Below are 26,723 nucleotides of genomic sequence, written 5' to 3'. Positions count from 1 at the left end.
AAAAAAAAAAAAAAAAAAAAAAAAAAAATCACTCCGATCCCTCTTTTAATAAATGTTTACATTTCTCTTGGATAGAATTATAAGGAAGAAATTGCACTAAACAAAAAATGCCCTTTGCTTTAATTTTATTAAAAACAATAATGACTTGACAAACATAATTATAAGCTACCAAGTAGAGTAAAATAAAATTTAGCAATTATACTCGCATAAGCAAAGTCTTAAAGCAATTCCCCCAAGTACTTGACAAGTCCCTTTTAACTCAGGTACATCGGGGTACTTGGTCTTGCACCTAGCCAAACAACAGTCATCATCACAAGTTCCTACGGCGCATGTACCATCGTTTGCTTGGCATTTCTTCGGTGACGGTACCGATGGCGGAGATGAGCCGCAGGGGTAACTGCAATAACAAAGATTAAATTCACAGTTTCCATCTCCTCCTTGGTATTGTTGTTTACACCTTTCATCACAATCAGACTTACACTCTCCTAGACCTGCTTGGCATATACCTGCATCCGCCTCAACTATACCTATCATATATCCTGCATCAATGAATATAATAATTAAATAACGTACATGAGGAGTTTTCTCGTGAGGAGGCCTTTCCTGTCCAGGAAAAATAATAATTTAATTTAATACGGAGTGGAATACTTAGGGCCTGTTCATATTTACTGAACTGAGCTGAATTGAACTGAACTGATTGGAGCTGAACTGAACTGAACTGATTGGAACTGAACTGAATTAAGCTGAAATGAATATTTTATGTGAGAGTGAAATTAAGAGCTGAACTGAACTGAACTGATTGGAACTGAACTGAACTGAACTGAACTGATTGGAGCTTAACTGAACTGAACTGAACTGAAATTAAATAAATGTGAACAGGCCCTTCCCTCTCTTTTAAAAATTATTTAAATTGAATCTTTTAAAATTGTTTCATACTCCGTAAGTCCGTATATACTGTTTAAAAAAAAAATTATTAAACGCACAATTACAATTATATATCCATGGTTGTTTTTAAAAAAAAAAAAAATTATATTTGGTCAAACTAATGCATTAAAGACCATAGAAAACAAATGGTTCAATGGTGCAACCACTTAATAACACAAAGGTGAGAGTGAGAGATAATTTAAATGGTTAGAACTTCCTTCCCAATATCAGGAGATCCTGGAATTTATTCTCGTCACCCACCCTTGTGATTCTCTAAACACGAAAAAAAAAATAGAAAAAAAATCTTAATAACAGGTGGGCAATTTAAAAACAAACACAACCTTAATTGATAGTGAATTGAGAAGATTACACATACAATTATGATGCAAAAACAAACGAAAATCTACAATTATGTTTGTACACAATTAATGGAGTACAAATTGATAGGAAATGGTGGAGGCAAATATACCTTGTATGAATAGGGAGAGGAATATGAGAGCCGATAAATGTGAAAATTGCCTAGCCATCATTTTAAATTATGCAAGTTTAATTAACTAAAACATGGCATCCTTAAACGTAATTTATATAGTTCTTTGCAGGGAGAAATAATTAATGTCAAATAATAATTTTGGTGTATAATAAGAAATGAAAGATATTTCAAAATCATCATAAATTAATTCATATTTCACATACCATATAAGAGGATTTTACATTTACTAGATACGGATACCTGATTTAATGTTATTCAATGCATTATTATCTCCATATTATTCAGTTATATAGGTAGTACCAAGGAGTAATACATCTTTTATTTTATTTTGGAAAATTTGTCAGAAACAACTTTTTAAAGTGTCCACTTTATTTAAAACAACCTTTTAAATTTTTTTTTGCAATTTCAGACCACATTATAAAATTTTTTTATCAAAGACAACCAAATGTTACTTTTCGGCGTTGACTCTATTTTTCCCGATGTTGACCACGAGTGTGCGAGTCACGTGACCTCCTATATTGCTTAATACACCCCTTTTCCCCTCCAATTAACTCCTATTAAAACCCCTGCTTCTCTTTCATCCCTCTTTTTGTACGAGTGAATTGGAGGGAAAATTGGTGTATTAAGCAATATACGAGGTCATGTGCGTTGCACACTAATGGTCAACATCGGGAAAAATAGAGTCAACGCCGGAAAGTAGCATTTGGTTGTCTTTGATAAAAAAATTTTATAATGTGGTCTGAAGTTGCAAAAAAAAATTTAAAAGGTTGTTTTTAGTAAAGTGGACACTTTAAAAGATTGTTTCTGACAAATTTTCCTTTTATTTTCAACATTTTGACTTTTAGCACTATTCGCATAAAGTAGTCAAAAAAAGAAGTAATAATAATATCACCCTCCTTTTCTAATACAGTACTCCCTCCGTCCCTAAATTACATTCCTCCTTTCTATTTTTGATATTCCAAAATTACATTCCTCCTTTCTATTTTTGGTAAGTTTTTTTTAGTAAATCAATTCTCTTTTCTATTTTATATTTAATGCTTTCTTACTCATCCTTACCTAATCCCACTTATAATCCTTGTGCCAAATTACAATGAATGTGATTGGTTAAAAAATTTTCAATTAGGAGCATGTGATTGGTCCTTTTTTTTTGCAAAGGATTGATGACATGTCATGAGTAATAACTAATCTATCTTTGTACTTTCCATTGCATTATCTAATTATTGTTATTTGTTTTATTCTTTCCTCCTTAATTCCCGTGTAAATTTCCAAAGAGGAATGTAATTTAGGGACGGAGGGAGTTTTTCATTAAAAAGTTTATTTAACCATATAATAAGACTACTAATTATAGGGTTTTCAAAAAAAAAAAAAAAAAAAAAAAAAAAAAAAAAAAAAAGACTACTAATTATAGTAAATTAAAATCTAGCAATCATACACGCATGAGCAAAGTCTATAAGAAGTCCCTACAATCTCTTGACAAAACCCTTGCAACTCAGGTACATTAGGGTGCTTGGTCCTGCACCTAGCCAGACAACAGTCATCACCACAATGTTCTACGCTGCATGTGCCATCATTGTCTTGGCATTTCTTCACCGGTGGTGGCGGCGGTGGCGGATATGACCCACAGGGGTAATAGCAGTTACATAAATTAAACTCACAGCGTCCTTCTCCTCCGTACTCTTGTTTACACCTTTCTGCACAATCAGTCTTACACACTCCTAAACTTGCTTGGCATCCACCCGCCTTCACCGTACCCATCATAATTCCTACATCAAATATTTAATAATTAATTGATATGCATTGGGAGTTTTACTCGTGAGGAGGGTCATTGATGATATTTTTTCGATCATTACCTTTTATAAACAAAATTATTTCGTACTTACATGGTGGAGTACTTAGGCCTATGAACTGAACTGAAATGAATATTTAATAAGAGAAGGAAATTAGCAGCTGAACTAAACACGTATGAGAACAGGCCCTTAGTTCCTATTGCATTAAGAATTTGACTAAATATGTTTACCAAAATACTTTAACCATTAATGTATTTAATTGTAAATTATATTTGTAAAATAAATTCAAATTTTAACTTTGATAAACTTGTTATGTACGGAGTACTAAACAACTTTTTTTTTTGAGGCAATATGACTAAACATGTATGTAAAGAAAATCAAGTCAAAGTTAATAAAGTATACAAATAGTACACAAAGTCAAGTGATTTGTTTAGTTCCCAAAAAAATAAAAATACAGTCGTATATGGTTGGAAGTGACAACATAGTTTTGAGGATTGGTTGAAAAAAATAAAATTAAAAAAGAATTCTGAAGGTGAAACTAATTATGTTCTCAGCACTAAACTTCTCCAACATCTAATTACTCTCAAACTTTTTCAGCAAAAAAAAAAAAAAAAAAACGAAATTTTACCCCCATTTCTAAATATACTCTCTACATCATTTTTCTGACCGTAAATTCTCATTGGTATATTAGAGAAAATAATTAAAGTCAAGCGAATTGTTTAAAAATCGTTTCAAAATATGTTTTCAAATTATAAGTTTTTTCTCATGATTTTTAGGGTTTTTACAACATGCACAATAACAAATATATAATGTCAAACTATATACTAATAAAATGTACAGAAATAACTTAATAATAATGCAATAAGTAGTACAAATTGATAGGAAATGAAGGGAGGCAAATATACCTTCCATTAATACGATGAGGAATATGAGAGCCGATAAATGTGAATTTTTCAGAGCCATTTTATGTAATTTCGATTCATATAATTTTTAAATAAAATTTTCTGTATAAAGAAAAGAAAAAAAAAAAAGAAAAAAAAAAAAGTAATCCGTATAATGTATTGAGAATATGTCCTTGTCCTTTAACATAATGTAACTTATATAGTTCTTTGCATGGTGTTTACACGATAAATATGTCAGATAATAACTATGGTGTATAATAGGAAACGAAAGATATTTCAAATCACCAAATAAAACTATTGTAGCTCATCACATACCGTACCTTCACATACGAGTACCATATAAGAGGATGTTATATCTATTTATTAGTCAAGGATATCCGATTTAATGTTATAAACTTATAAGTTTTAATGCCATTAAATTATACAGAGGAAATAAAATAATTGTAAAAATTGGTTAAATCTTGTATCAGAGGAAATAATGAAGATTTTTTTATTTTCCAAATAAATGATTTGCTAAACCTACACTTTTTAAGTCGGTAGATATTCTTTGTCATCAAATAATTATAGCCTTATAGGAAATCTGTTTTCTTAATGTGTGGAGGAGTAAAGTACTAAAGTTATACGAAGTACTTCTCTAGGTAAAGTTTTTAGTTTAGGTGACTTTTTTTTAGACTTTTAGCTACAAAACTCCAAACTATTGAATATTTTGTTGTGTACTCTAGTTTTTTCTTCTAGGTCAACTATAGTCTATAGATGATTGTCATGTGCTTGGTAATTTCTTGTAGAAGTATCCTTAAAGTCCCGTCAAAAAAAAAAAAAAAAAAAAAGAAAAAGAAAAAGTATCCTTAAAGTAGACTAATTGAAGCATGAAGCTTTATTATTGTAGTCTTTCATTGAATGAATGGACATAAATTTTAGATTACATCATTTAATAAAGTTGAAATAGTCAAATTTCAAACTCTTCTTATGTAATTACAGAGCACAAAACATCAGAGGAAAGAACAATAATACTACTCCAAAATATTTATTTATGCTTCATCGCTACATCACTCAATTATGAATGATAAGAAGTATTAACCAAATAAATAAATAACATAAAATAAATAAATGAATAAAAGTGAAATTATTTGGACTAACTTAAGTAGGTTTCTCGAATTCAAAACAAAGATTTAAGTAAAAGTATAGATCGTTGACTTTTCTATATTATAAAAAACTGATTACCTAAGAAGAAGACGACACAAAACCCAGTAGTAGTTATATGATTTGAAGTAACAGACTTATTTGAATGATCATTTATCATAAGTTCAATGCTTACATTAGGATTCATGATGCTATATTGGCATATTGCTATTTTTTTTTTTTTTCTCCGGCTCATTGGTTAGCTGGTTGTGCTCGACGACGGCAGTTGTTGTTTTTTCATTTCTAATTTTGTCTCTTTCTGTTGTAGTTTGTTTTTTTCTTTGATAGTTCTTTTGGCATATTGCTATTTGCTTGGTACACGTACAAATTCTTAATTCACGATGCTATTAAATTTGGTACACGTACAAACTCACAATTTATGAATTATGATGCTATTAAATTTGGTACACGTACGTCATACAATTAAGTGATTTGGCAAATGTGCCACCTTTATTCCATCCCATGTATTTTTAGGATTTGCTTGGGGACAAGAACACTATTAAATTACAAAAGATTTAAGATTTAGTGATTTAATTATAGAAACAAATCATCACTTTTTAATTATATTTTCGTTGTATATCTTTGAATTTGGAAAACATATATTACGAGTACATATTATATATATTACTCCATTTATTTTATTTTACGGAGAAATATATTATTCAAGAACAAAGGGTCAAGGGAGTATCAATGTATCATGCAATATGGAGGATGGTCAACCTAATTAAGAATATTAACAATGTGTAACGAGCAACGACATTTAGTAGTATAATCAAAAGTATTAAAGAAAAAACAGAACATCATGTTATTCATGTATCACACGAGTCAACTCACACGAGTCATGTAGGGAAACAACGAGTTACAGACCGAGTAACTCAGATGTTGACGCGTCTGTTTTAGTCCTTTATTAGTCTCCCCTTTTATGATCCATTCAAACTATGACTTAGTCATACAACTACTATTATAATCATATTTTTATTCCAAATTACTTTATAATACTAACTTTTCTTTACACTCCTAACGCGTAAAATGGTCTATAAAACATACCTTAATTTTCTACATAATATTTTAAAAACACCCTCAAATAAATTTCATTTTTTTCAGCTTTTCTTCCTTGCTCTTCTTCCATAACAATGAAACCATCATTTCTATGGCTTTCCCATTTAAATTCCCAACTTTTTTCTTCATTTTAGCCTTTTGTTTCCTTTCTTTTCCTCAATTCAATTCCCTTTCCACTGTTTCCATTTCTTATACTTCTAACCAAACACTAGTTTGTGCATTAGTACCTTCATTGAACAAACAATCATTCATCAATTGTACTAGTTTCCCTGCCGGAATCCGAATCCCTTTCCCTAATGTATCATACTCTAGAATTGTGGGTGGAAAGGGATTCCTTTGTGCAATAAGATCACAATCTCTTGCATCACCTTATTCAGTCATGGAGTGCTGGAGGTTCTTGGATGGTGTTAATGGGACTAACATGTCACATAAAAGGATTTATCGCGGTCCGGTTTTGAGTGAAGTTGAAGCTGGGAATTCACATGTTTGTGGGATTGTAAATGGAAGTAATAATATCAATTGTTGGTTGTGGGGGGATTGGAAGTCTAATCCCAGAGAAAGTTTTTCCAGCATTGCTGTCGGTAACGAGTTTTACTGTGGTTTATATAGTAATGATGGTAGCATTGATTGTTCAGGGAATGATAGTAAAGTTGTGGGAAAACAGCCTAAAAATGGGAATTATAGTGTTATTGCAGCTGGATCACAACATGCTTGCGCAATATCTTTGAATGGAGGTTTATCTTGTTGGGGAAGTGTGGTATTCCACCAACCAGATGGTGTGTTCAAGGATTTAGCATTAGGAGATAATCGAAGCTGCGCTATGCGTGTCAATGACACGGTTGTTTGTTGGGGGGACGACAGTTTTAGGATGCCTACGGCATTGGTGGAGACGGATTTCATAGGAATTGTAGCTAAAGGGAGTGTTTTTTGTGGTGTTGTTGCTTCGAATTATTCGGTGTTGTGTTGGGGGAATAGCACTCTTAATGGGAATCAGTTGGTCTTTGCTAGGGTGATGCCTGGACCTTGTACTAGTTACTGTCCATCTTGTGATCCTTTGCCAGGATATGGTGACTATTGTGATTTGGGAATGATGGTGTGTCAACGTTGTGATCCGAAGGTGCCTTCATCTCCTCCGTCTCCAGATTCCAAGTTGGAGCCCTCAGAGAATAGCAATGGTTGGACACCTAAAATGGTTGTGTTGTTAGTAGTAGGGTGTTTAGGGTCCCTTTCATTGGCAGCATCTTTGGTTTTTTTCTTGTGTAGATATCGCGGAAGTGGGGGAAGCCGGGTGCATGATTCAGGACCTATTGAGCTAGCCGAGATTCCCCAAATACCACGACGTGAGCCAGAAGATCAACAAGTGGCACCACCAGTGTTGGAAAAAAGGTTAAGCCATATGTATAGCTTGGGCAATGGAGGACACCTCGAGGAATTTTCTCTAGAGGTCTTAGTAAAAGTGACTGACAACTTTTCTCAAGAGTATAGAATTGGTATAGGTAGTTTTGGAACAGTCTACCACGCAATATTAGAAGATGGGAGAGAGGTGGCAATTAAGCGAGCAGAAGTTTCCGCCTCAAGTGCAATGGTAATCAGGCGTAAGCAAGAAGACAGGGATGTAGCATTTATGGCTGAGCTAGAGTTTCTCTCGAGGCTCAACCACAAGCACCTTGTTAGGCTACTAGGCTTTTACGAAGACGCAAATGAGAGAGTACTTGTCTATGAGTTCATGAGTAATTGTACCCTACATGACCATCTTCACAAATTTAAGGGCTCATCTCCACTTGCATCATGGCCAAATCGACTTCAGGTGGCACTTGATGCAGCTAGGGGGATCGATTATCTGCATGCCTATGCTGTGCCACCTATCATTCATCGAGACATTAAACCTTCAAACATTTTGCTCGATAGTAATTGGACAGCCAAGGTGTCGGATTTTGGATTGTCATTGATGGGACCCCAAGACGGGGAGTCCCACCTATCTCTATGGGCTGCTGGTACTCTAGGCTACGTCGATCCTGAGTACTACAGACTCCACATATTGACTACAAAGAGTGATGTGTACAGCTTTGGAGTAGTACTCTTGGAATTACTTAGTGGATACAAAGCCATCCATACCAATGAAGAAGGAATGCCAAGAAATGTAGTGGATTTTGTGGTGCCATACATTATGAGAGGTGAAATCCACAGGGTATTGGACCCAAATGTGGCGCCTCCAACACCAGTGGAAATAGAGGCAGTGCAGTTCATAGGGTACCTAGCCGTGGATTGTGTTGGCCTAGAGGGCCGAAGTCGACCATCAATGTCAGAGGTAGTTAGTTGTTTGGAAAGAGCCTTGGCGGCTTGTTTTGTTCAGCCAACATTGACCCCATCTTCGACTGGATCCTCACGATGACGATTTCCTTGTTGGAAGCTCAAGGGTCTATTAGGGGAGACAAGTCCAATATTTGATAGGAAGGACTTTTCAACTTTGTAAATCATATTCTTTCAATTGTAAACTTTGTAAATTATTTCAAACGTCAACAGAATTTTTCCATCCACTACATAGAAAAAAAGAACTTTCCTTCGGAAGTGTCTCGGCCATAGAAAAAAGAAGGAAATGGACAGGTGCACCTAATATATGTAGGTAGAAAATATTCAACATAAATCAATGCAATTTGCACATACCTCATGCAATGTTGACTTCAATCAATAATCATAAAGTCTGGATTTCCACATCAAAACTCAGTCATAGTTCGAAAACCTTCCAGCGAGTCTTCCACACTGCTCTCCCAGTAAGCTACACTAGCAAATCAGAAGTCACAATATTTTCATAAAATACATTCTATAAACTCTTCGCAGTAAATAGAGAAAACATATTAGAATTTAAGCGCGATATATAAAAGTAATATGATGCCAGCCCCCAAAGTGTACAATGCCATGGAGGCTTTCATTTATCAAGATACATTTCTGTCATATGTTTACAACAAAACTAATTTTGGTGAGTTCTTATGAAAGTTGGGCTGCTTCTATAGTTCTATGTATACCAACCAAAAACTTTCTACAAAAGAATTACCAACAATCAAGATGATTACAAGCAGTAGGAATTTAATATGGCTATCTAGTGACAAATAAAGGGAATTTTTGGCAAGAAGAGAGGACAGGTAGCGTATGTGTAAGCTCACTACTAGTCACACCTAGGCAGCCACGGATTCTGAAGCTGTCTTCTGCTCCAAAAGATTGGAGAGTGCTTGGTCAATCTGAGCAAATACATCTTCTTTTAAAACACTTCCATCAACCTGCAGAAAGCCAAAAACAATTCTTGAATAATTTACAAAATTAACATAAGGGAGCACTTGAAAAATATATGATACTCAATGCCAAAACTGAATAATTAAATATTGAATATGTAACTCGCATTACAAGTCACAGCTGTTCATATAGATGAAACAAAATGTGCGGGTGTGTGTCTATATTATATGCACTCCATTTCAGATGTTTTGCTGTTCCAGCTTATTCAAATCAGGTTAATTAAGTTTGAACCAAGTTTCTCCCATAAAACAAACAGTCAGTTTTTTGTAAGTGTGTAACTAGGAGCTTTAGTATACTTTAACAGAAACCAACATGGGTACGTATACATCTGTCCCAGAACACCAAATATATATTTATGGCAGGTTGGAAAAACTCTTAAGGCAGATTGGAAAAATAAAGGAGTGGACAAGTACTCAAGTATCTTGGGCACAAAACATTCCATATCACATCTCTCCGCCTAATCACCATTTTATAAAGGAGCCGCTTCCAACCCAAAATTAACTTAATTATAGTGATTAATAAAAGCCATATGTGGGTGTTGTGGCTCTCAATTATTTAGCAGATAACATCTTTTGATGATGTGAAAATTATAACTTTCAAAATACTCAAATATGCTGAGCAGAAACTTCTCTCTGCATATAATACTGTTTAATTTTCAGCAAGCGTGGCAAAGGAGCATCTTGAGAATTCTTACTCTATCTTGAGGTCTGAGGATCAAAGGAGTAGGTTACGAATAGGTGGTACCATGTATAGTAAAGTCAACTCTAACACCCTAGTCCTCAACAGTAACCATACATAATCTGAGTAAACCTTAACTCAGATACAAGCTAAGTAAACCTAAACTGCTTCCCTGAAGAACAGGCAAACAGAGAAGAATCTGCAGCCCAAAGTTTTAACAGTAAAATCCTGGAGAAAATAATATAACACACCTAGAGCCTAGAGGCCTATAACATCACCTTCACACTCTTTTATAAAATCATTCCGTCTCAGCCTGACAAGAAAGGACCAAATGGATAGCACCCACACTCTTTCATCCCGAAAACATGGTGAGAGTACTGAGCTACTGACTCACATTTTACCTCATAACTAATTCAACAAAACTCTTCCAGACCATTTGTAACCAATTTATTAAGTAGTCCTCATCATTTCTTAACACCTACTCAACACCCTAAGTCCCTAACCCCCCCCCCCCCCCCCCCCCTAATTCCCTGCCCACCAAGCTAAACTGAACTGGACCAAACCAGGGGTAAAACCAGACTATAGTATGCTAAGTATTAAATATAAGTATTAATATTTGCTAATTTCAGGCATTCTTTATTCAATTGTGCCAATGCTTGGTTGTCCAAAGAAGCCTATAGATTGCAGGCAACAATCACATTCAGCATAAAGGGAACATTAGTTATGATGGTAGGTGTAAAAGGGGATTTGGAACTGGATGGGAACTGTGATAATTTGGGTGAAGAGACAGGCAGGCCCCTTGTTGCAGGGTAGACAAAGACAATTCTGAAAGTTTTCCAATGGAAGAGATATGTTCTTATCATACTAGGAAAGAAGAATATTTTAATTAGATCGAAGGGTAGAATAGGGACATCTAGAAGTCTAGATGTGCTTCAATTTTCCCTTCTATTATCACAAAGATCTTATGAGTCATGAAAAAGATATGGAATCTATGATATTCAGATAAGAGCTCTTAAATGCTCAATTCAATGGCACCAAATGCTTCCCACAAAGAAATTTAGATGACCAAAAAAAGCAACAACCTAATTTCAGTTTTTAACAACCATTACCATCACCTAAACGAGGACTCTTCACCTTGTGCTGACAAATAACACAAAAACAGATATAGATCATGGCAAGAGCAAAGTCTAACACAGAAAATTATATCCTTGGGAAGTTCAGGTCATGGCAAGAGCAAAGTTTATTGAAATATTATAGAATACTCGACCAACTCAATAAGTGAACACAAAATGACTACTTAAGAAGAATTTTCCATAGGCTTTGGAAATGTGTAGTTTATAAGGCAGTGACATACCAAATAAAGTCAATACACCTTAAATCAGACAAACAAATAAAGTAACATCACATGTTGCATTTTACTATGGGATAAATGAAAGAACATGCGGGAAAACAAAATGAAGCATAAGATAGGTAGACATGCCTTCACAATTATGTCTTCGTACATGGAAAGCACAGCCTCCACATTTTGGTGATGAGTTTGCAGGCGCAATTTTACCTGAATACAAAGAAAAAGAAAAAAAATAAATAGATGACAACCAATAATTCCCTTAATAGAAGATCAACAATAACCAAAAAAATAGATGTGCAACATGGTCAAATATTGACTCGCTGCATACCTTCTCCTCAGTATCATCAAAGCGCTGGGTAAGTCTGGAAGCAATCTCATCATTCTCAGGAGGAGAATACGTCAGATGGTAGATTTTTCCAGTTACAGGATCTAGTCTCCGTCCAACAACCCTCTCAACAAGCAATTCTTCAGGAACCTGCAAATATATTTAGAAATACCAAGTAAATCTAAAGAAGACCAAGAATTCCACAAAATTTTAACAGATGAAACCAATCAAATTTCCATGGAATAGAATCTATAGATCACAAGTCAGAATCACATCATCAAAGTCAGTAAGGGCTATGGCCAGTGTAATTTGTGCTTTATGTCCCAATGGTTGCTTCCACATTAATATTAAAAAATACAGAATACCATTGTATGTTCAGGAGAATTTTCAAAGAACTGAGGTTGAAGGCAATGGCTGGTGAAAGGTGGTCATGGAGGGGTCATATATGGCCAATACACTGTACTAGGTATATCTAGCACAGCTATACAAACCAAAGGAAAGAAAGAAAAATTGAAGGAAAATCAAGCAAGAGTTGGTAAAATACTAGCAAACTCTAATGGCCGTCTTTGAGAATCGCCTTAGATATAACTGTGGTGCAAAGAATCATCTAGTTACTGGAAAACACTTAAATAATGAAGAATTATAAACAAAACCTTACTTCCAAAAGAATAAAAAGATCAGGCTGGAACCCAAAGTCTTTTAGAGCAATTGCTTGAGATAAGCTCCTTGGATATCCGTCCAAAAGCCAGCCCTTCTCCTGTGAATCAGGCTGCATCAGACGGTCTTTGACCATCTGCACAATAACAGCTAAGGTAAGGAGCTGTCAACAGATAATGCAAACATTGTGGCATAAGTTTATGCAAATTAGTACATTACCATCACAACAATTTCATCAGGAACCAGCTGTCCTTTATCCATGTATTCCTTTGCTCGTTTTCCGTTTTCACTGCCAGATGAAATCTCTGCCCGAAGCAAATCTCCAGCAGCAATATGCACCAAACCATACTGCATATATGAGGATTACCTGATTCAATTGCTTTCTTCAGGGGCAATCCCATAAAGAGAATTTCTAGTAGAGAACTAACAAATAACATAGTACATAGAGCCACAAGACCCACAACAAGCGCAAGTTGCATAGTACATACATAAGTTATAAGTTTGTGCTATAAGAGCACTACAACAGAAATTCATCACAATCAATGGATGCTATGCTATATAGTTCAATTTACAAAACAATGAGGAACTGCTTGATTATCAAAACCATCCTTGAAACTCAAAACCGAAGAAATAATAGCATAATACGAAATTCTAAAGACATTCTCAACCCATGTCTTTCTTCAAAAGCGACGAGGGGTAGAAATGTGCTTACTTTGTCAGTTATAAGCTCACATTGCGTTCCTTTGCCAGATGCCGGAGCGCCCGATATCATAATCCTCAGTGGCCTTGAAGTACTAGTAGATGCCATAACCTGAAACCATAAGTAACACAATCAATCATTCAAGTAAATCCCCAAAAAATCCTATTTCTTACTTAATCTTCAATTGCCAGCAACTCTTCCTAATTAAGGACTCAACATCATTGCTAAAAAAAACATTCATAAATTAGGTCATCAATACTCAATCCTAGTTATGAAATCTAATCGTAAATTAACAAATTATTCCCAACACTCCAAAACAATCAGATTGAACAATCTAAATCCTACCCTGACCCTCCCATCATCTCCAACTAGATTCAGATTAACCTTCCTATCAAACTGCATTCCTAATCCAAATTCATTTCCAAATTCAAAATTGATAGAAATTAACGATTTCATTACGATTACAGAAAATAAAAATGATAATTTACTGAAGAAATTACCACAGAATTGCGATGAAGACGACGATGATGAATCCGAGAAAGGTGAGAATGATCGAATCGGAAGGACAAAGAAGGATGATGATTGAAGGAAAGAGAAGATAATTTAGGGGAAAATGTAAGAGAAGGAGAAGGAGGAGGAGAGAGAATGGCGGAATAAGGGTTTCCTAAAATGGAAGAATATCCAGAGAACGCCATTTTAGCGATTACGACGTCCTCCCGCCTTCTTCGTCGGCGATTCTCTCTCTCTCTCTAGCTCTTCTATATTTTCTCTCTCTAAAATTAGAGTACAGAAGAAGAAGAGTGAAGGGAGAGTGAGAGGTGTACGTGGCAGATGGGATAATCAGAAGGGCCAGCTAAACAAGTGGGCCCTTCTTTAATACTATTTCAGGTTACTTGTTTGTTATATCGGCGGATCGCCCCACCCAATTTATAGGATACGCTTTGTCCTCTCCAAACATTTTTTTTACAAATAAATTTCTTTTTTGAGGTTTCATGGATAAAAATAAATAAATAAATAAATAAAATTATGTGACTAAAAAATTCTTGTTCACAAGTAGGGGGAAAGAAATATCAAAGTTTGTTTTATTTGAAAATTTGAAGATGTGCCCTTCTACTTCGTATAATGTTGTAACAAGTTTTTCATGGAAAACTCTTACTGCATTGCTTGAAGAGAAATAGGGCAAGTTTGTAAGAAAATAAGATGGAAGGAACTCAAAGAATGAATTAGTGACCCTAGTCTTGGGATACCTTTGAGTGCAATCGAGTTTGTTCTATGTCTTTGCTCAATTGCGCAATAGGTTTACTCGCATTTTATACAATTGTCTTCAATAAAACTTATATTTGTTAATACAAAGAATCACTTTTTCAAATCATTAGTTAGTTGAATATTTAATGTCACCGATTACTCAATAGTTAGTTGACAAGGGTGTTGTAAACTTGTACTCCGTATTATAAGTGTTTGGTTCAAATTAGCTTCATGCTTTCATATGATAAATTTTAAAAAAATATACTACGTGTATATATATATACTTATTTTTTTGGAATATCTATGGTTGTATAATTACAGTATGATTTAGGGCATGTTCACATATACTGAACTGAATTGAATTGAACTGAATTAAGCTGACATGAATATTTTACGAGACATCGAGGGAAATTAAGAGCTGAACTGAACTGGTTGGAGCTAAACTGAACTGAGCTGAGCTGAGCTGATTGAAGTTGAACTGAACTGAAATTAAGTAAATGTGAACAGGCCCTTAGATGTAAAATTACAATGTCACTTTTTTAAAAAGAAAAGATGATTGGATCTTTGACTTCCTACTTTATCTATCTATCTATCTATCATATACTATTATTACTTTTCAACTTTAATTATTTAGGTAGATACAAAACACTTGGAGCTACTTAAAAGTTGAAGCATGTTAGAGATATCGGAAAATATATGTGTGATATATTTTCCGTATATATCATTTAAGAGAATAATATATTTAGGATATTTATGTTAAGATATTATTTTGAGAATATATCATTAGGATATATGGTATATCTTTTAGGAATATTGTTTCCTATCTTATGAGGTTAGGTTTTGTATAAATACTCAACCTATTGATGAATAATAAACAAGCAAGCAATACAAAAACCATTCTATTATCTCTTCTCTCTAATTTATCAAAGCACCATCAACTTTCCTTGAAGAAAGATGAGGTAAAGTTGATGTAAGGGAAGCGTAGCCCCAACAGGCTGTTGAGAAGACTAAAAATGATGTGAGCACATAATTTATTGAGGTTCTAAAAAACCTTTGAACGTATCTTTTTGAAGATTTAGAATGTGTAGTTACACATGTGACTTTTGTAATGCAATGCAAAAAATCCCATATAATTATAATTGCCTACACTTAGCATTTTAAGACGGAGTAAACAACTCCTAAATGTACATATTTAATTCATGGTATATACGTGTATTTATACAAATGTATGTGTAATATTATGGTTGGCATGTCATTTCATAAATTGAATGTACTTATCATGTGATGATTCCTTCTTCAAACCTAAGATCCCCAAATTACAAGCAAATAAAAGTAGGTGGAAAAAAAAAACAAACAAACAAACTTAGTGGATGAGATTCCAAAATCCATGAAAATCAAAGTATATATACATAGTACATACTTAAGGTTGGTGAAGTTTTTCCAATAAACTTTGATTAAATTTAGTGGAATACAGTGTGATTCTCCAAATTATGACCCACAATAATTATCCAATATATATAGTGTTGTAACCTCAAATTAAAAGTTCTTTTAGAAACAACCCAAGCATCCACTAACATACATTATAATCATTAATTATTGAGTCAGCAAGAACTACTTTTGGCTCCCATTATATATTAGACAAACCAAGATATATTATCAATGTTAAGAGATTATTTTCTCACTAGAAGTAGCAGCAGCCTGAAAGCTAACTTCATACCATCAAAACTTGAGTACCAATGAATTTTGATGATGATGGCCGCATTAGGACAGGTACTTGCACTTCTCTAACGTTTTCATTATTCCTTTTTTGCTTGTTAGTAGCTACTATAACTTTTGTTAAGAAAACTGTTAATTAAGTTTCGGTAAAGGGAAAAGTTGGGAGGTACTCATATAATTTTTATCGAGTTTTAAGAAAGGATAATATTACATGCAGTTGATGTTTATCGATCACCTTACTAGGTTAATGTTGTTTTTGTTAATAATTGAAATGTGTTGATCTGTGAACATAGCCTATAGAACTTTAGAAGCCAGGCCATTACCAAAAACTTCCTTAAAATTTGAAAAGTAGAACATTATGAAATTAAAGAAAGAGGTTATGTCACGTAAAAGGGGTCAATCTAATAACAACAATAAACAAAGCTAATAATTACTCCATAGGTTTTTTTTTTTTTTTTTAAAAAAAAATTTTGAGCACGTACTTGAGCGCTATTTCTTTGGAGGTTAAGTGCACTCTGAGTCTATAGTGTGCTGCCCACCACGAGGTTAAGTGCACTCTGAGTCTATAGTGTGCTGCCCACCCATTCACCTTCATATATATTGACTGGTAGAAAAATTTATTATAAAAAGGAAAAGAGAAAAAGAAATTGAAATTAAAGTAGTCAATAATAATTCTTTATTTGCAAATCATCTTTTAGCGATTAAAGAAATTGAACAAAAAGTAATACTAAATAATTCATAAAGAACGTTCTTTAATCACATCATTGCTTTTTAGAAATGAAAATGTGGTCATTTTAAACCTAAACAAAGAATATTCTACGTATATCCTCTATCATGTTCAATTCTAGATTGTTATTCCCAACCCACCTTTTTACAAAATTATTCAGTACAGTATTGATTAATGGTAGCACAGCTTAATGCTAACATGTATGTAACAACTGATTGATAAAACTACTCAAACAAGTAAGCAAAATAAAACCACACAACAAGGTTACATTGACTGATTAGGTTGTACAAACTACAAACTAATGTAAGGAGATGGAAATCTTACTAACTTCTAACATGAACAAAAAAAATGTACAACTTACAGGGACTGTATGGACAGCAACAGCACACGCGGTCACAGCAGTGATAGGATCAGGAGTGCTAGCAGTGCCATGGAGTGTTGCTCAGATGGGTTGGATTTATGGGCCACTTTCTCTCTTTGGTTTTGCTGTTATTACTTACATTACTGCCCGTTTACTCTGCGACTGTTATCGGACTCCTGACCCTGTCAAGGGCCAGAGGAACCACTCTTACATGGAAGTTGTACGTGCTACCTTAGGTGATCTCATGAACATCTAACTTACTATTAGTCTATTACAATCTTAATTAGAATGAATTATTGATGTTTGAATGTTACAGGAAAAACGGAGGTGTTGATATGTGCTTTTGCTCAATATTCCTTGCTTTGGGGAACAATTGCTGGTTATACAATCACAGCAGCAACAAGCATGTTGTGAGTGTTTTTGCATGATAATTGTGCAACATTTGTTTAGGCCATAATTTTCATATACATTGTATTACATTAGTGCATTAACCAATATTCTTAATTTTACAAATTATAATTAGGTCTGTTAAAAGAACAAACTGCTACCACACAAAAGGACCAGAAGCTGACTGTCAACCATCAAGCAACTCTTTCCTGCTAATTTTCGGTGCCATACATATTGTACTCTCTCAACTTCCTAGCCTCGAGAAAGTGACTTTCCTCTCAGTAATCGCGGCCACAATGTCACTATGCTACTCTTTTGTTGCACTATACTTATGCGTAGCCAAATTCGTGTCACATCCCGAGCTTAGAGGCAACCTAACTGGTGTTGAGATTGGGACAAATGGCCTCACTTTGTCCTCTAAACTCTGGCAATCTTTTCAAGCTCTTGGGAATATTGCCTTCTCTTACACCTATGCTCAGTTGCTCATTGAGATTGAGGTATTGTTGTATAATACTTTCACATATGTTCTCTACAATTGGTTTTAGCCAAACATTGTTGAATTTTACTGATTAAAACAGAATTTAACTGCAGGACACGTTAAAATCGCCTCCAGCTGAGAATAAAACGATGAAGAGGGCAACTTTGTACAGCATTGCATTGACAACCGCCTTTTATGTTTCCTTGGGTTGTATGGGATACCTTGCCTTTGGTAATGAGGCTCCAGGAAACGTTCTCACCGCCTTCCATGAACCCTTTTGGCTAGTTGACCTTGCCAATATTGGGGTGGTCATACATTTAACTGCAGCATTTCAGGTACGTGTATGTCACTACTTGGGTAACCCTCATCAAAACTTATTTTTCTTGAACTTATCTGAACTTATTTCAGGTATTTGCGCAACCAATATTTGCTAGCTACGAGAAGTGGCTAGCCATGAGATGGCCAGCAGCGCCGTTCATCCACAACACATACACAATACAACTACCAGGATACAAGGCATTAAGCTTCCAATTCACGCTATGCCGGCTTCTCCTAAGACCCCTAGTAGTTGTCATCACCGTGTTAACTGCCATGATGTTCCCGTTCTTTAATGCTGTGTTGGGGCTGTTAGGGTCTATCGCCTTTTTTCCCTTGACAGTTTACTTGCCAGTAAGAATGCACATGAAACAGGTTGATGTAAAGAAAGGAGGGGTGAAGTGGTTTATGCTTCAAGGGTTATGTTTGATTGCTTTGCTTGTTTCTCTCATTTCTGCAGTGGGTTCTGTTGCTGATATTATTGATCGCCTTAAGCATACCAAGATTTTTAGTGCAAATTTATAGTTGGTACAGAACTCTTCAATTATTCCTAGATTAAATTATAAATTAAATGTAGATTTCATCTCAAAATGTATATTTCTTTAGTGCAAAAAGTAATGTTTAAACGCCCACCGTGGGGCTCGAACCCACGACCACAAGGTTAAGAGCCTTGCGCTCTACCAACTGAGCTAGACGGGCTGTTGATTATACAGAGTTGTTTTTGTGATTTGTTTTAATGTTTTAATTCAAACAGATTAAGGAACATAATCATAATAAAAAGGATTTTTTGACTTTTACCACCAAAAAAAATCAAAAAAATGTTTTTTACCACCAAAACTTCTAAAACTTTTATTTTACCACCAAATAAAAAATTAAAAGTTGTTTTTTACCACCTGCCGTAAAAAACCTAACATAATTTTTTAAATTCTCCGATTTTCGTGTCAAACACATGCTCTTTAGGTGTTTAGGGGGCACTTTGGTTCTATGGGACCAATTTGAGGTTAGAATTGACAACAAAAAAATCGAAAATGCCTCGTTTTGCGTGTTTAAAAAAACCTCGATTTGCGTGAACACGCAAAATGAGGCATTTTCGAATATTTTTTGTCAATTCTGACCTCAAATTGGACCCATAGGACCAAAGTGCCCCCTTAAACCTATGAAAAACATCTTTTGCGCAAGAAATTCGAAGAAATTTTTTAAAAACCGTTAGATTTAACGGTTTTCTTGACGTTTGGTGGTAAAAAACATTTTTTAGAAATTTTTTTGGTGATAAAATAAAAGTTTTAGAAGTTTTGGTGGTAAAAAACAATTTTTTGATTTTTTTTTGTGGTAAAAGTCAAAATTTCCTAATAAAAACAATCTACATAATGTAAGTTAATTTGATGTTATCGACTCATCGTCAATATATTTACCACATCTCAACTATGTTGGTAAAATTTCAAATAAGGGTTCTTTAGGTGAAAAAATGAGTTTAAAACTTAAATAACAAGGAGTAGTACTTTATATTGATTAATGAGATAATGCGCTCCGATGCATTAAACACATATGTATACACTCATTATAGTGTAAAATTCCGTGTTTTTATTTGTGTTGCACATAAATCTCCTTAAACCATTTTTTGATGAGCCATAAACGAGTAATTTATCACCATTATCAAATATTTGGTTGGGAAGTTTAGATTGAAAAAAAAAAAAAAAAGAGATTACGACCTATTATTATTATCTTGGATAATGGTATTTACCTAATTGTTACCTCTATAAACCTAAGGAAGTAATTACCCTTGTCCTCATCAAACAAAAAGAAAGGGAGTAAGCTTTAAGTGAGATTTCATTCTATGGTTAAACTATACAAATGAAAAGGTAAGAGTTATCTCATTCTTTCTCCATCCTCATTTATTTTCTTTCCATTCCTTTTCCAATATTCATACCAAATGCCCTCTTAAACCGATTAATTGTTGTTTAAAGTTTAGAAATAGATCATATACTTGTATGAATTAAAGGAACCAAATTTTATACAGAATTAAAAAGTGGTTCAAAATATCTCTACTTTAATGCAAATGGTGTAAAAAAGATGGTCAACCAACTCACTATTTGGTAAAGGTGTATTCATGTGAATGCACCATATCGTCGATATGGACTACTCGTATAGTCGTATAACATTGTACAATTTGTATTCCGTATGATTTGCGTCATTTGCCAAATTGCGACTAGAACTTTCTCGTATGCAAGTAGTCATCTATATAAAGGAAACCCTTGATTCTGTCCAAATCAAACTCATTAATCTCAATCAATTTTATACAGTAATCCTTTACCAATTTCCTCTCTTCAATCCCTAGCAAAAAAATCCCCAAATCGATTGAATTCAAATCTTCGTCGAAACGATGAGCACCACTAGAACGGCAACACCCACAATCTCTCAAACCCTAACCCTAGAATCTACCCCATCTACAAATCAACAGCAACAGGCGGAAACCCTAGTTCTTCGTCTGAATCGCAAGAAGAAGGTATCCTGGAAAGAAGGCACAATCAACAATGAATTTATGAACAAAAAAAGCTCCAAAAAATGCTGTATTTTTCACAAGGAGAAACCCTTTGATGAAGATACTAGTGATGATGAAGATGACAATGTTGCTGATAAATCGAATGCTGCTGATAAACAACACCATGATCATGGTTGTTGCTCGCATGAAGCTGGTTCTAGTAGTGGCGCTAATCAATAATTTTGTGCAATTGATTTGATTATTTGGCGAATCGATTGTTCATTTTGTTTTTGATTGTCAGGTATAGATTAATGGGGAGAAATTTTTAGATTTGTTGTTAAAATCTTGGAATTTTGAAATATAATGGATTAATGAGAGTTGATATGCTGTTATATTGTGTATATGATTAACAATGTTGGATGATTTAGGCTCTAAAGATATGTTGTGAGTTTTAGTTTATGAGCTTAATTTGTCCTATTTTTATGGTTAGTGTTGTATCCGAAGCACCTTATTAATGTGGACTTTTTTTTTTTTTTAAATGTAATGTTGTTGCAATGGCGAAGATTTATTGAGAAATGCACCTTGAGTTGCTATGAAATTGTATTGCCTCTAATTTGTTGAGCGAGTTTGACTCGTTGTTCTAACACATTCGAGTCTATGTTTACTTGTTGGAACGAGGTTTTAATGGGAAAATGGTGAGTGCTGTTGCAGGATATACTATATTGTGACTTTAAATTGTAATAACATATGTGATCTTGAGCAACAAAGAGGTTTAGTAATTAGTATGGAGTGGAATGAGTCCATTTATGTGGTTAGGGAAGAGGGGGTTTGGGGGAGGAGTGGAGGACTTGCAGTAAATAATTTCGTAGGGCGCTGATTAAAGGTGAACAATCTCATTTACAATAGAATAGATAGAAGATACTGAAAACTTGTGGCTATTATCATGTAAACTTGAATTTTGCAAAGAGATGGAGGATATATATGAACTATATGGCAGTAGCACATGTAGTTTCATGAGTTGAGTCTTGGAGTTTTGCTATGGTTTCTGAATCGGTGGTTTTTTTGCTATTTGATGTTTATCGATCCTCAAGTGAAAGTGTTTGTAATGTCTAGGAGTTCATAATATTGCTTGAAGAAAGGGGAACCATCAGCGATATCACTGTGATTTGGAGTGGTTGATAGAAGGGGACTAACCAGTGTTTCAGAATGTTAAAAGTTTAGAAGGTGTACATATGGTTTCCAGATACAGGGATCCCAGAAGGCCAGAATACCTGAATTCGGAAACCATCTTTGTCAAATTTCACAATATCCCACCCAAATTCCCAGATTGGCTACCCCGAGATAGGAACCCAAGGCCCCTTTATGGCTTTATGAGTGTGATTTTCGTGAAAGATTGTATCATAGTCATGGAAGAAACAGAGCTCAGTAGCAATGTGATACAACGCTTAGCAAGGATTAATTGTGTTTCCGAGTCATGGATTAATCCACCTTTTTACTCTACCTAGTACATAAATATTGAATAATCAGGCACCAGATTAGATTCGAAATGATGCAGTGTGCAGAATTCTGAACACAAAACAGCAATAGTGAAAGTTTCCCATTCTGTAAAATACCCTTTTTCAAACTAACCCCAAATCCCTCAAAGTCAATTATAGCTAACTTACCCCAATCAAGATTAGCAAAAATGTTTGTACTTCCGTTTAAGCAAGTACAATTTTGTACTAATAATATTGCAATTTGTATTCCACTTCCTCAGGTTTTGAGATATGAAGTGACTTTCTTATCAGAAGCCTCCATTGTCAAATTGTCATTTACAAAATGATTCGCTACTTGACCAAATATCATCTATGCAAAATGCCGATCATAATTAAGGATACAGCCATTGAATGCAATTACAGGTAACCAACATCTGACATAAAATTGACTACTCTAATAACTTACGGCAATTTTTTCAAATAGACACACTAATATTACTATTGTGTGGACTGTAACAGCACAATGCACACCATAGAACCAAATAATTAAGTGATCAAGCTAATCCAAAGTAAAATGATATTGAACATGGTCACAATATCGAATACATATACTTCGCGTTTAGCAGTTACTGGTGAGCTTATGGTCTTCTTGAACTTCAACGTGTGGTACGCAACTTATCAATGTTCAACTGTTAAAAAAATAAAATAAAAAATCACTAATCAGAGATACAGAGATATTTCAACAATTACAGACAGAAAGAAAATAGTCCAAAATACACACTGCAGAAACATGTAAGTGCCAATATGAATTACATATGCCTACTTTAACAGAAGTGTATATTTTTTTCTCCAATGACCAATGCTATGCTATGCTAGAGCTAGAGATCATACATTGGTATAGCCTAAAACAAATCTCAGAAAACGAACTCGTGTCAACATAAGAACATGACTACACTACACACATCTACCCTTTGCCAAGACTTGAAGAACGAGTAAGTTCAAGCAAGTTAGCAGGATTATGAACAAAAATCTGTAAGACTATTCATTATCATTACCCATGCCCCCTAGAAGGTTGAGTTATCTTAAATTGTATGCTGGACAGTCATAGCAGTCGAACTTGCAGAGTTCTACATCAGCTCTCAATTTTTTTATTGAAACTAAACCTAAAACCATCAATGCTTTAGAGCTAGTTGCACGTAGGATACTGATAGCTCTTCCGACTAAATTCATCAAATTTCAAACTTAGTCAATTCAAAAAAAACAAGGCACAAGAATCTATTAGATAAACTGATTGGGGGGGGGGGGGGGGGGGGAAGAAACCACAAACACTAGTAGTAACCTTAAAGAGATTAGCCGAAACTGCATTTACCTCATAGATTCAAGAGGTTCCCAGGTAGCAAGGTTATTGGCGTGAGGTATGATAGTATCATGTGCTGAAATTTGTCCACGGTCCATTCTGATCTCTCTAATTTCTTCAAGCTCAAAATCATATACAAACAATTTATCTCTTCTCCTGAACACCATTTCTTTGGCATTCAAAGCAAAACAAGACAATGAATAATACTCATTATCCATAAAACCAAACCACTCATTATTCTCATCACCCACATTTACATGCTGCTCATTGTCCAAATTCAAAAGCTCCCCATTATCCTCGTCATCCACGTTATCATGTTCCTCATTATCCTCATTACCATGCTCCTCATTACCCTCAATCTCCTCATTACCATGCTCTTCATTACCCTCAATCTCCTCATTACCATGCTCTTCATCACCCACATTAACATGCTCTTCATAATCCACATTACCATACACCACATAATCCAAACCCAAATTGGCATCAATAAGAATAGTATGTTGTTTGACCCATTTTGTTCCTTCTAACCCTTTCAAGACCCACACCTCTATGTGGTCTTTGTCCAAACCATTCACAAAACTCAAAGAACCACCCATTGTGACTAGCCTATCATACTTATCCATAGTCTTTGGAAGGTCTGTTATGAAGAAATTTTCATCGTCGGCCTTCATAGAGATTATGTAATCATAACCAAAAGGACCAAGAAGCCAGTGCAAAGCTCCTACAGTTGGAATGGGTGCTTGGCCAAAATTACGCAAAAGTACTCCAACTGGTCCATCAACCGCCTTCCATGATCTTGTCTGCAAGCTCAAAATCTCACAAGCAATAGACCCTGATTTATCCTTGAACAAATGCACCACTTTATAAACAAGCTTTGAATGGCTAAACAGCAGCCCATATGACTCATCGTGAATTTTAAAAGGAAGAGTTCCTAGAGGAAACCCTATCAACTTCCTAGTCATAGGATTCATCACAATCAATTGCCCTGGGCTTTCTTTGCTGTAAACCAAAGGCTGGTCCAAAGATGAATCTCTATACCTCCCAAGCCCATCATGCTTAGAAGTGATCAAAATCAATCCATTGCAAGAGGATACAACTGAGCCATAACAGCTCATATTAAGGTCAAGAAGCTTGCCATTCTCATTTTCGATCTCTAAGAAATAGATGAACTTGCTTTGTCGTCTAGACCCCAAGCTGCAAGGGAAGAGACTAAAATTTTTGGATAGATTGAGTTGGGCTTCGGCATGGAAAGTGTTCGATCTGTCCCCATAAATTCTTCTGAGTATGACTGGGGAATTTTGAGCATGAGCATTATAAGCCTCAACAAACTCAGCACAATGGATCAGCTTATACCATGTCTTGCAAACACAAGTAAATCTCAAAATAGATTTAATTGGAAGTTTCAGAAAGATTTGAAATATCATATCAGTAGGTAAAGAAGGTGCCAAACAAGTTTGCAGTTTGGCAGCTCTTTCTTGTACTGTCTTAATTAAGCTCATCTGCCTCTTTTCAATTCCACAATACCTTTCATCAATCAAAGAATTTTGTTTCGTTCTCATTTTTGTGACTCAAGTGATCAACCTAATGATTATGTAACAAATAACAAATGCTATCAGTGAAACAACATTAATTTTATACAAATAATTCAACAAATTAGAAAACCCACGTTATGTAGGTTTAACCTAATTCACACTTCAAAACTAAAAACATAAACATACAATTACAGCCTAAAATAAGCAGAATTACTCAAATACCCAAAAGGGTGTTCAAATTTCCATAATCCACTGAAACCCAAATACAATTTCAATTATTTCATACTTCGTATATCACTAACTTAGTATTGAACAGATTATCATGAGTAAAGCATAATCAATTGATGAACCCATTTAAAATTTTGAAATTAATTTGATCTACAAAATCCATAATCTGAAGCATACACAGAAATTCAATACAAGAAGCTAAATTGATCAGTTTTTTTCTACTATTTTTGACGGGGTAATTTGATCAGTTTAAAAGCGTGCATATTAACACAGAAAGACAGGAAATCTGAACCAAAAACTCAAAAATACAATTAGAAATAGAGTGAAACCGAGAAAGTAGAAGAATTAATTTACCAGAGGAGAGAGATTGAAAGGAAGAAAGAGGAGGAGAAGCACTACGATGACCCAGGGGCTGCACTTCTTCAGTCGTTGCACTCTTTTTCCTAAAATCTTCAATCGCACGCGTTGAGGGTTTTAATAATGGCATACTACCTCCCCGTTACATTTTATTTGCAACGATTAGACATTTTCACTCTTACTCTATGTCAAATTATAATACGAGTACGTAGGATGTAATTGAGGTACTGTAGTATTTAGTTATTTACAATTACGAAGTACTTTGTAAATGATAAGAGAGAGCCAGATTAATTTTCATTAGATAAATAAAAAAAATCAACAAAAAAATCCAATCAATATAGCATTTTGGTAAAAAAAACAACATTTGTGGGACCCGTATTTAATATAAGTTGTCTTATTTAAATGTCACTAGATAAATCACAGATCAATGTGTATTTTCTCTTATGATAACCTTTAAAAGCTTGTTTAACACCTTTATTTAACTTATCAATTAGGTATATCTATTAAAAAAATTAAGTGGCGTGTTATTAACTTCGTAATAATGTGTATTTTATTAAATTATTTTGCTAAGTTACCTACCCTTCAATTCAAAATATTACAGTATGCAATTCACTTCCACTTGTTATGTGGAGTAAGATAAGAAGTCCAACTTCACAATCACAAACTTTCATGTTAATTTAGTCTCAGTTTACCAAACTAATCCAATACGTAGCAACTAGTGTTGTGGAA

The 26,723-nt window shown here is 34.5% G+C and overlaps 3 protein-coding genes, 1 non-coding gene and 1 pseudogene across 4 annotated transcripts; 2 read left to right on the top strand and 3 right to left on the bottom strand.

Annotated features, from left to right (window-relative positions):
• The first annotated feature begins 6,423 nt into the window (after positions 1-6,423).
• LOC145614233 (serine/threonine-protein kinase-like protein CCR4 pseudogene) lies at positions 6,424-8,878 on the top strand (annotated as a pseudogene).
• A 318-nt stretch (positions 8,879-9,196) lies between these two features.
• Positions 9,197-14,204, bottom strand: LOC145614234 (adenylate kinase, chloroplastic-like). Its single transcript, XM_081669252.1, has 7 exons — positions 13,838-14,204; positions 13,350-13,448; positions 12,857-12,985; positions 12,639-12,773; positions 11,984-12,130; positions 11,788-11,862; positions 9,197-9,616 (listed from the first exon to the last, which is right to left on the bottom strand). The coding sequence occupies exons 1-7, from the start codon at positions 14,030-14,032 to the stop codon at positions 9,515-9,517; spliced, it is 882 nt and encodes a 293-aa protein (XP_081525378.1). The 5' UTR covers positions 14,033-14,204; the 3' UTR covers positions 9,197-9,514.
• Positions 14,205-16,215: 2,011 nt separating this feature from the next.
• Positions 16,216-19,273, top strand: LOC145615416 (amino acid permease 2-like). The gene is made up of 6 exons (XM_081670488.1): positions 16,216-16,352; positions 17,389-17,622; positions 17,703-17,796; positions 17,910-18,270; positions 18,365-18,586; positions 18,660-19,273. Exons 1-6 carry the CDS (start codon positions 16,319-16,321, stop codon positions 19,089-19,091), a joined length of 1,377 nt encoding a protein of 458 aa, XP_081526614.1. The 5' UTR covers positions 16,216-16,318; the 3' UTR covers positions 19,092-19,273.
• Positions 19,193-19,265, bottom strand: TRNAK-CUU (transfer RNA lysine (anticodon CUU)). The gene has a single exon. It is a non-coding gene; the product is annotated as a tRNA-Lys (tRNA).
• Positions 19,274-22,746: 3,473 nt separating the features above from the next.
• Positions 22,747-26,091, bottom strand: LOC145614977 (F-box/kelch-repeat protein At3g23880-like). The gene is made up of 3 exons (XM_081670056.1): positions 25,992-26,091; positions 23,890-25,458; positions 22,747-23,209 (listed from the first exon to the last, which is right to left on the bottom strand). The coding sequence occupies exons 2-3, from the start codon at positions 25,434-25,436 to the stop codon at positions 23,206-23,208; spliced, it is 1,551 nt and encodes a 516-aa protein (XP_081526182.1). The 5' UTR covers positions 25,437-25,458; positions 25,992-26,091; the 3' UTR covers positions 22,747-23,205.
• Between the last annotated feature and the right edge of the window lie 632 nt (positions 26,092-26,723).

The sequence above is a fragment of the Chenopodium album genome, chromosome 25 (assembly GCF_948465745.1).
Source record: "Chenopodium album chromosome 25, dcCheAlbu1.1, whole genome shotgun sequence".
Classification (NCBI taxonomy): Eukaryota; Viridiplantae; Streptophyta; class Magnoliopsida; order Caryophyllales; family Amaranthaceae; genus Chenopodium; species Chenopodium album.
This window is presented reverse-complemented; position numbering and strand designations above follow the sequence as displayed.

Bases quoted from the DNA above. Each gene is read 5' to 3' on its own strand.
- LOC145614977 (XM_081670056.1), bottom strand. From the start codon at position 25,436: ATGAGAACGAAACAAAATTCTTTGATTGATGAAAGGTATTGTGGAATT.
- LOC145614234 (XM_081669252.1), bottom strand. From the start codon at position 14,032: ATGGCGTTCTCTGGATATTCTTCCATTTTAGGAAACCCTTATTCCGCC. The intron at 12,131-12,638 runs GTAAGGTTTTGT...ATATATTTGCAG, and splicing joins ATCTTTTTATTCTTTTGGAA to GTTCCTGAAGAATTGCTTGT. The intron at 11,863-11,983 runs GTATGCAGCGAG...CTTTGTATTCAG, and splicing joins TTGATGATACTGAGGAGAAG to GTAAAATTGCGCCTGCAAAC.
- LOC145615416 (XM_081670488.1), top strand. From the start codon at position 16,319: ATGAATTTTGATGATGATGGCCGCATTAGGACAG. The intron at 17,623-17,702 runs GTGATCTCATGA...TGAATGTTACAG, and splicing joins AGTTGTACGTGCTACCTTAG to GAAAAACGGAGGTGTTGATA. The intron at 17,797-17,909 runs GTGAGTGTTTTT...AATTATAATTAG, and splicing joins ACAGCAGCAACAAGCATGTT to GTCTGTTAAAAGAACAAACT.